Source organism: Tiliqua scincoides, chromosome 11 (assembly GCF_035046505.1).
Source record: "Tiliqua scincoides isolate rTilSci1 chromosome 11, rTilSci1.hap2, whole genome shotgun sequence".
NCBI lineage: Eukaryota > Metazoa > Chordata > Lepidosauria > Squamata > Scincidae > Tiliqua > Tiliqua scincoides.
The window spans coordinates 24,621,716-24,631,938 of NC_089831.1; the positions used below are offsets into that span (position 1 = coordinate 24,621,716).

At 46.9% G+C, this 10,223-nt stretch overlaps 1 protein-coding gene across 1 annotated transcript; it reads right to left on the reverse strand.

Annotated features, from left to right (window-relative positions):
• Window positions 1-6,147: 6,147 nt before the first annotated feature.
• On the reverse strand, window positions 6,148-9,706 carry BTG4 (BTG anti-proliferation factor 4). The gene is made up of 4 exons (XM_066639720.1): window positions 9,534-9,706; window positions 7,428-7,565; window positions 6,849-7,047; window positions 6,148-6,345 (listed from the first exon to the last, which is right to left on the reverse strand). Exons 1-4 carry the CDS (start codon window positions 9,704-9,706, stop codon window positions 6,148-6,150), a joined length of 708 nt encoding a protein of 235 aa, XP_066495817.1.
• Window positions 9,707-10,223: the final 517 nt, after the last annotated feature.

Below are 10,223 nucleotides of genomic sequence, written 5' to 3' on the forward strand. Positions count from 1 at the left end.
GCCTTCTCCACCCTGAGTAGACTGTGGATCTCTGAGTTCTCTGGCTGGGGTCTCTCTCAGCTCAACCACCTGAGATCTCTTTAAATGGACTTGCCAGGATCTGGACCAAACTCATCTCCACCCCCCACCCCACCCACCAGTCAGGCAAGGAGAATGCACAAGGATGGAAGTTGGAGGAAGGGAGGCTGGCATTAGGGAAGAGGTGGTCAGAGAGGAGATATCTGGCACAACTAGAAAAACAACAGTTGTTTTGGGGGAAGTGTTGCCTTCAGGAACCACTGGTGGCCCACTAGATGCCTCTGGGAACACACCAGACAATAAGATACCCACATCCTGTTGCCACTCGCTTGCACCTGGCATTCTGAGGTAGCCTACTTCTAAAACCATGAGGTTGCACATACCCATCGTAGCTTGTCACCTGTGATGGACTTTTCCTGCAGAAATCTGCTCAATCCCCTTTTCAAGGCATCTAGGTCTTCAGGTGACATCACCACATCCTGTGGCAAGGAGCTCCACACACTAATTGCATGCTGGGTGAAGAAATGTTTACTCGCCCAACACTCAGTTTTCGTGATGTCCCTGGCTCTGTTGTTGTGTGAGAAGGAAAAGAGCATCCCTCTATCTATCCATCCCCTGCATAATTTTTTACATCTCAATCATGTTCCCCCCCCCCCCCGGCACATTGGAGCTAAAAGCATCCATCTTGTATTAGCCATTTCGTCTTTCTTTTTTTCCCCTCTGTAGAACTGTGGCAACCAACTCTTTGTGTTGAGGGAGTGCCTGGGCTGCGTGGGGGGCTTTCTCCTGCTTCTGGTGCACTGCCTGGCTCACATTACTGCTGGTGACGTCAGCCAAGATTCTAGCCCAGCCTTTCGGAGACTCTATTACCAGGTATAGAATCACCCCAAGTTGTGAATCCATCAACGCTCATACTCAAAAGGCCTGATCATAAAAAGCCAGGGTTCCAGATAGGTGAGTGGGATGGGCAGGAAGGAGGCATCAGTTTGTGAATGCCCTTTTGGAAGAAACAAAGGAGGGTGAGGCAGGCTCTGGAATGCTGCAGTCTTGCAGCAAAGTTCTTGAGCTATATTTAAAATGCATTATTTTACAAAATATACTAAGGAGAGAGAAGGGAGTGGGTCGGTCTTTGACCTCTCATTGTGGGGTAGCCAGCCAACCCTGCTGTTTGCTTTTAAATCCCTGGCAGTTACCAAGAGGGTGGGATATAAAACAGACACACACACCCTGAATTTTTAGGTTTTATCTGCTCCCTCCATCTCCCCGCCCCTGCAGTTTTTCTTCTCCCCTTTCACAGTGAGGACTTCTCTTAATCTCCGCTACCTTGAACTAAGTTGCGCCAAGTGTGAAGTCCGTGTACTCTTTCTCTGTCTCCGATTGTGGTATAACTGCATCTTTTGCCTCTGCATCGCAGGCACTCAAGGCCTGCCTGGGTGAGCTGTTCTGTCTTCGGCTCCAAACGTCAGCGGTTCTGGAGGACGGTAAAACCGCCACCAGGATGATGAATGAGGCTTTTCTGAAGAGAGAGGTGATCACCGATGAGAAAATCAATCTGCTGTCAGAGCTCTTTGCGGCCAAGGTGAAGCCTGCTGCTGGCTCTGAAGAGGTAAATGCTTCAGCCCACCCACCCCCACCACCCCATCCTGCTCCTCAGTCATTCCCAGGGGGCCCTGCAGAGGCACCTGCTCTGCACCCTGCTAGACAGGAAGGCTGCTGGGAAGAAGGGCGATGGATAGAGAGTACTGGAATGACCCAGGCAGCTTCATTAAACATCTCAGACAGCCAGACCCAGGGCCAGACCACCCTCATAAGAAACTATCTTAGAGCAAGACAGGCCATTGACCCACGGGCTTCGGTTTCTAGATAGCTGCTGTTCACAGGTGCAGTCTGGAGTTGCCCCAGACCCATCTGGTGGTGTAAAGAATTGTGAACCTGCTGCAGGCAAAGCAAGGACTCAGTGGTATGGCTAAGGGGGGGAGGGCATTGCCCAGGATACCATCCCTTGATGGGGTGCCAACCTGCAGCCTGATGGCAGATCATGATGCAGGCAGGCACACAGAGGCATGACCTGAAGGGGTTCTGAGGTGCTGGAAGGTGCCTTTCTAAAGCTTCAGGAGGCCTCTAACCAGAAGTGCCTTTCTAAGGCCTCAAGGAGGCCACCTGCAGCCTCTGCCTGCCTCAGACCACCTCCTGGATGCCTCTGAGGGGTGTTCTGGGTATCTGACCCCTAGGGGAGTATTAAAACATTGTGCCCCTGGGTGCCAGCTATGTCACTGCAGGAATTCCAGCAGTGACTACCAGCCCTGTGAAACAGCCCCCGTGAAAGCCACTCCTCTTATCCACCTTGGTTCATGTGAACGCAACTTGCAAAATTTCCTCTTTCCATCCTTTGCATGTCTGCTACGTGGAGCAGCAGCGTGAGGGCCTCTTGCTTCATACAGAGTTTGAAGACTTGCTCAAAAGCGCCATGTCTGAAAAGGCCAAGGAATGCTACTCCTCTGCCTTGCCTGAGAGTCAGAAGACCTTCTCAGTGCTCAGGTGAGAACCTTTGGAAGGGGCAAGAGGGGTGAGTGCAGACAAAAGACTAAAGCTGCCACTGAGGCCTGGCTTCCATTCAATTAGCTCCCCAGACGACAGCTGCCCTCACTCCACTCCTGGAGCGGCAGAGCACAAGCTGGACATGCTCACAGAGAAGCTGGTGCAGCTCCTGGAGAAGAAACAGCAAGTCCTGCAGAGCGCTACTTATGAGGATCTGCTGGTGGAGGAGCTGGAGGCCATCGGCTTGGAGAGAGACTTGATGCTGAAGGAAATGGAGGTGCTGGAAGGGAAAGTGAGGCAAGGCAGGGCGGCTGAGTGAGACATGCACTTGCTAAGGCAGGGGAAGTTGGACTGTGCTTGAGTGTTCCCTGTAAACAAACTTGCAGGCTCCCAGGATTACTATTAGCAATCCATTCTTCATTTAAACACAGCCCAGTAATATGCAGTTTGCCTCCCTGCTATTCCCATTTTTCTCCAATGAATGAAGTCACCACTTCAGAGCATCTCCCATTACAATCGACACATAGCACCAAGAAGTATGTGCTTTACACTGCCATGATTTAAGTTGCGAGGCAGAAAAGCGTTAAACATGCTTAAATATACACAGACCAGTTTCCCCCAAACTGGTTGCCTGCTTCTCCCTTTACATTTAGATTGTTTAAAAAAAGCTACAATTGCACATGTGTGTTTTATTGCCCCACTCCACCATACTTGGTATAGGCAGACCACACACTCCTCTATTTGGATTTGCAGATTCTTGTACCACCAGCAGACTTAATATTTTAAAAAAGACAAAGCTGTCTATGTGACAAGAACTCTTATTTTCCCCCCCCCCCTCATTTTGATTCCTTCAACTAGTCATATTGCATCACTTTTAAACAGGTATGCTAGCTTTGGTAAAATTTCCCAGTAGAACCTGGGATACAAAGGGAGGCTTGAGCCCAAAGCATCTCTGTGCACAGATACAAGGCAATCATAACAGAAGTCCTGTTTCCGTCCCCACCATGTTTTGCATCAGTATTATGTATATAAATTGTTTCCTGCAATTTCAATAAATGTAGTAACTATTATTTTGTTTTAAACAGCTGATCTACTTTGACTATTTAGTGATGTATTCACATCTCGCTCTTCAAGTCTCATGTCCTTGCTCAATTTACAAGTCGAATCTCAAGTCCAAGTCAATTTTAACAGGGGGGAGGGGGAGGTGTGTGTGTGTGTGTGTGTGTGTGTGTGTGTGTGTGTGTGTGTGTGTGTGTGTGTAAAAGCAGGCAAGCACACATCCCACAGTTCACATGCAAAAATAGTTTCAAGTGCTTCTTGGTCCCAACTTGACTTCAAGTCAGGCTTGGAACTGAGTCATAGAACTTGAGTCTACATCACTATTTGTACAAGCAGAATTTATTCTGTCACTCACAGTGATTTGGCTGTTTTTTTAGAAGCAGGAAGCAAAAGTCTCACAGCCACAGGATCAGAAATCCCTTGGTCCCCATGTCTGCAGCATCAGAGCAATCACAGGACTAGTGCTTACAGGAGCCTTGCTGCTTGCTGGTCCAAGAACACAAGTCTTCCATTGCACTATTCTCACTTACCTACTGCATCAGACAATCCACTTTTCTCTGCAGATGCAACTGTTTCACCACTGATATCAAGCCATAAGGACTGGATTGCTCACAGAAATGATTGATAGCACACAGGATGCATTTGCTCTACAGGCATATGCTAGATGCCTACCTGTCATAATCTCACTCTTGGCAATATCAACAGCCAGTTTTTCTATTAGGTAATGGACTCATTTGCAAAGCCTACATCTTCTGTTCACTCAAGTTGACTTTTAAAACTCATTAGCAATTGCATCTACTGGAAGCAGCAGGCAATGGGTCACTACTGAGTATTCACAGCATGAATGCGAGGAAAAACCAAAACACTTCTCAGTAAGTGGTGATCAATGTCTCCATATATTGCCATGGAAAGGGGTATTGCATATACCTTGTCCTTTAAGGGACGGGCTTCACATTTCGCAAGTAAGAATGCATTGCACCCCTTAGTTGGCATCCTTCAGTCTTGGAAGACAATGGTGTCGCGCTCTGAATGGTGGTTCTGGAACAGTGTCCTCTCCAGTGCGTGAAGCCTGGGTAAAGTAAATATGGAGGACAGACTGTTACCCATGCAGCAAATCCCCCTTCTCCATGTTGCTGAAATGGTCCAATGGAAAGGCAGAGGCCAATACGGTTGGTTCCAGTGGCGTCGCAGGAGTTGCCAGAACGTGACTGTGTTCAGCCATGAACTGCCTCAGGGACTCCGGCTCCGGATTTTGCCTCGAGGTTGACTCCTGAAGCCTTTTCCATAACTGGATGTAGCCACAAGGCAGTGGAGGTTTGGGATCAGAGTTTTCCTTCTCTCAGATGAGCTGCCTTCCCAGGCTGACGAGTCCCATCTACCCAGTGGCTGTTTAGTCGCCTCTTAGGACAAGTACAGCCAAACTGAGGGCCTATTCTTATCCCCCAGCATCCCTTAATGGTTTCAAGAATAATTAAGTCTGTATAATGCAAGTAAGCAGGCCCTGGTTAGTACAATTGCTAGCTTATTGGGCAGGTGGGAAGGCCAACAGATGCATAATCTAGAACACAGCTAGCCTTCTTTCTCCTGCCGCTGTGTACTAGCTTTTAGTAATCTTGTCCCCATAGCTTCAATCAGCATTTCTGCAAAATAGCAACTTTAGTATGGCAGGAGGGATTCCAATGCATGCTGTTGGCTTTGGCGGGACAGTAACACTGCCTACAATCTGCACATTTGCCTGTTCAGTTTGAATATTTGCAGACATGCCAATTCCTTCTTCACAAGGAAACCGAGCCCGTCCTCAGCTTCCCACCTACACCGAACTACATACAAGGGACCCGTTACCTTGAACAGGTCAATAGTCCATGAATTTGTCTGGCCTCTTTTTGAGCCCATCGCTATATGTTGGGACACCCAATCCCATCAGATTTTTCTAAGCACTTGCTTTTGCTAGTTGTAAACCTACCAATCAAATTGGCAGACATGCACCCCCTCCCCAGAGTTCCAATATATGAAATGTACAGTACTTTGTTGGTAAAACCACCTATTTAGCCGAAGCCACCCAAAGATTAGATTTGGTCAACTTCTCATGGTTCCTGATCCTACAGAAGGTAAGTGGTCTGTCTCCCTACCTCCCCTTAACATGCTGTTTCTAGATGCTTATGCAAATTTTAACACCCTTACCTTCCCCTCTCTGCTCAGATAGCCAAGACCTCTGAATTTTTTAAAAGCAGCACAATTTATTAGGAGTTGGATTTCCTTTTTAACTTTCCATAAATGCAGTTACGCAGTTCAATTTTCAATCTCACCATAAAAATGCATTACAACCATTTAATTAAAAAATAGCCTTCAACTGTATATTACAGTTACAAACAAAGGAAATTTTAAAAGATTTAGAGACAGAGACAAGAGTTCCATTAAGTGCTTGTAAGTGGGTTGTTTTCGCCCAAGGAAGCTTCTGGCTTCTGTCCAGACAGACATGGTCTAAAGATTAATTCTTCCCCAATGCTTGGGATGTAGTGGAGAGGCACTGTCTTATCTGTTGGTATTGACCCAGTGATATCGGTCTACACGTGGGCCAGTGATGGCCATCGGTGGCCAACAAGCTTTATGGGTCTTGTACTGAAGGTAGTAAGAAGTGGCTGGATGGGGAAGGATCCCGTTGGCAACATGCTTCTTTCGGTGACAATACTGTGACCAGAGCTGGAGTGGCTGCTTGCAGAAGTTGCTGCACTGAGACCAGGTACAGGAGATGGAAAGAGAGAGAAAGAGGTTAGAGCTGTGAACATTTGGTTTGTGCCATTTCAGGGCAGTCACAAGAACACTTTCCTAAGAGTAAGCCCCACTGAAGACAATGGGACTTCTGAGTAGACAAGCACAGGATCGTGCTCTAAGAAACTACAAAGAAAAAAACAGTGGCCACCAGTTGGGGCTGCTGCCCCCCCCTCGCCAATGCACCACTAGAATATTCACATTGGAGAAAAAGCATTGCAGTCACCAAGTGGAACAAGAAAAGCCACCACTACTAACCACTTAAGCACCCTACGTTTCCAGTGAGGATCCCTTAGACCCCAAGTCCCGTTCTGACCTATTCTGCCCAGTACAGTGTAGCAAGTCAACTCTAGAAATAGGCATGTTAAGATCACATAAACCGTTCTGCCAACTCTGACCAAGACTTCTAGCCTCTTCCCCAGAACTGCACACACCGAGTTCTCCATTGCATGCAGCCCCCTCACCTGATAGACACTGTTAGGATTGCTGACTGTAGGGATGCTTTTGGGCTCAGTGGTGGAGTTCTCCTCATCGGAGGAGGTGCCAGAGTGGTAGTCAGATGTTGCCTTATCCACAGCCTGGTTGATGTGCAGAGAGAGGTCAGGGTCCTCTTCATTATTTTCAAAGCAAGCCACGGTGAACGGCGGGTTCTTCTCACCATATCTAGGCAGAGGGAGGAGTTTGGCAAGGGCAGGCCTTAGGACAACAGGTGTAGGACCCAGATCAAAGCAAGGAGTATTAGGGACGCAGCTCCCATCTCCACCAGAAATGTACTATACCCATACCAGGAAAGTTTACTCCTTTGAGTAGGTCTCCATTGTGCAGATCACTTTGGATTAAGCACCACACATCCCTGCACACGGAGCATGTTCTTGGCTCACCCCACCAGACTACAGAAAAGCCTTTTCCACATGATGTTGGAGAGCTCTTCTCAAGGTCACGCAAAGCCCATTTCACTTACCCTCAGAAATGCATTTTAAAAATGGCCTCCTGCCCTGAATAGCATTTGAAGAGAAACTGGCTTCTTCTGCCCCAGAGCTCACCTGCAGGACACCTCAAAGGGATCGACCCAGATGGTCATCTCCTTTGGAAGGCCGAGGCTATCAAAGTCCACACTGCTTTCCATGCACACCTGCTCCAGCAGAGGATCCCTGACCTTGAATCGGTTTATCCTTATGCACCTGGGCAAATGAAAAAAGGCACCTGCTAGACCCAATATGCACACCTCTTGACCTTCAGCACAGCTGTAGTTTTGGCTTGGTGAAATGAGACAGAAGCAAACACCCTGTCCAAGGCAGGATGACAGCCTACACAGCTCCTAGTGGACCTGAATGGGTGGGAGGGGAGCCTTAGTTCACTCAGCCATCTCTTTTCAATTGCTATCAGGATCCCTGACCTTGAATCGGTTTATCCTTATGCACCTGGGCAAATGAAAAAAGGCACCTGCTAGACCCAATATGCACACCTCTTGACCTTCAGCACAGCTGTAGTTTTGGCTTGGTGAAATGAGACAGAAGCAAACACCCTGTCCAAGGCAGGATGACAGCCTACACAGCTCCTAGTGGACCTGAATGGGTGGGAGGGGAGCCTTAGTTCACTCAGCCATCTCTTTTCAATTGCTATCAGGATCCCTGACCTTGAATCGGTTTATCCTTATGCACCTGGGCAAATGAAAAAAGGCACCTGCTAGACCCAATATGCACACCTCTTGACCTTCAGCACAGCTGTAGTTTTGGCTTGGTGAAATGAGACAGAAGCAAACACCCTGTCCAAGGCAGGATGACAGCCTACACAGCTCCTAGTGGACCTGAATGGGTGGGAGGGGAGCCTTAGTTCACTCAGCCATCTCTTTTCAATTGCTATGGCGAGGGCACCGTGAACCATCCTTTGACTATCCTTGGCAAATGACTGCTCCAAGTCCACAGCTGCTTATATGGTCCCAACCTCACACAAACAAACTAGCTGCTGTCACCACCACACCACTGGAGAGCTCGAAGAATTTATTCATGCCTTTGCAAAGCTCTCAGCTGCAACTTTTTGTTCAATATTCACAGGCTCCTTAAAATAGCCAGATACTCAAGACACCAGCACTTGATTTGACAGCCAGCTTGCAGTCTTATTTTGTACTTGAGAGCTGACAGCTTAGGAGATTTCCTGTTTGATGCTTGTTAGGCACTAGACAATGCCAACAAGCTGCACAAAGTACAAGACAGGTATTTAGCTTACTTTGAGGGGGGGGCAGCAAACAACAGCTGCAGGGAGGGGATCAAATTTTGACCCAGAAGACAGCACAGTGGAGAGTTAAGCCAAGGGTGAGACCACACCAGGTGACAGTCCAGGGAAGGGCTACCCCAAAATGACTACATTTGTTAACAGTGGTGCAAAAATGCAGTAGTGGTAAAAACAGTTAAACAGAGTTCTTACATCAATGTTTAATTATTAAAAGCACAGAATAGTTTAACAATTACATGTTTTTTTTAATTTAGCAAATATTTGCATCACTGAATATGCAAGAGCTATTGTTTTCTCAAAGCAACGCATTTGGTAATAGATATGTGAAATCAATATAACAAGGAAACTATTTCACAAGTCAGGACAAAGGGAAAGATGATATCCATGTTCTTACTAGATACATGTGCAGGTTGATCCTAAGCATGTCTATGATATTGCGATTTATAAGTGTTTTAATTTTGCTAGTTTGTCACAACATTCAGTGATATGAGAATTACGATTTACAAGTGGTACCAAAAACTTTAGTAAGGATTCTGTATGGTCCAGTATGGGAGGAGGTCCACGAGGGTGACACCAACCCTAGTAACGCCTGCCAAGTTCGGCACATGCACCCATTAATCTGAATTAGGGCCCCAGATTTAAGAGAACCAGCCACAGAACTCCACAATCTACTCCAATTTGAGCCTCAAGTTGTACTTATTTTTTTTTAAAATTAAAAAGGATTTCAGACTCAAAAGCTCTGAAGAGGTAAACTGGGAATAAAGTTTGTTCAGCATTATACTTAAAATCAACACACACAGTTTCTTAAAGGGATTACAGATGCCTTTGAACGGCATCAAGGTCATTCCCATCTCTGGAGACACACACAAGCTGCATTCTGAAGGAGCAGAAGGGGGCCATGTCTGCCCATCATCTACCTGAATGCCTGTCCTTTGGAGGGATTATCGAGGTACCAGTGGTTCTTGTACTTCTCAAACAGAGTCGTCATCAGCTTGGAGGCAAATGTCTCCATTTGGTGCTTGCTCAGTCGGTCGTACTTCTTCACCAGCCGCGTGATGAAGAATACTGTAGCTGCTATTTCGTCTTTCATGTCTCCTTTTATTTACAGGCACTAGGAGTGTTTCGGTGGCAGGACTGAAAAGGACAAGATGTGGAGAAAGGAACTCAATAAGGGTCTTGCCAGCTTTCATTAGCTCCTTGGCTGCTGTGATTAGGTCAAGCTACCACCCCACCAGGCTCTCATATTTCTACAGTGAAGTCTTTTAATTCATCCACTGATTTCAATCCACACCCTCACTTAGAAGCACAGACTAGGTCCTAGAGCAGGGGTGTCCAAAGTTTTTGGCAGGAGGGCCACATCATCTCTCTGACACTGTGTGGGGGGCCTGGGGGGAAAAGAATTAATTTACATTTAAAATTTGAATAAATTTACATACATTTACATAAGTGAATATATTAAAGATGAACTCATATAAATGAATGAAGGTCTTGCAATAGCTCAAGGACTATAAAAGGCCTTGCACAAAGCAAAGCTGGCCTTTTCTTTGCTGACTCTGCTGCATCACAGACATGAAACAGCAAGCAGTGGAGGGAGCCCTCATCCCGCA

Excerpts from the sequence above, each read along its gene's own strand:
- BTG4 (XM_066639720.1), bottom strand. The coding sequence starts at position 9,706 with ATGAAAGACGAAATAGCAGCTACAGTATTCTTCATCACGCGGCTGGTG. Across the intron at positions 7,048-7,427 it reads CCCTTTGAGGTGTCCTGCAG|ATATGGTGAGAAGAACCCGC; the intron begins GTGAGCTCTGGG and ends CCCTCTGCCTAG. Across the intron at positions 6,346-6,848 it reads ATCCTAACAGTGTCTATCAG|TGCAGCAACTTCTGCAAGCA; the intron begins GTGAGGGGGCTG and ends ACCTGGTCTCAG.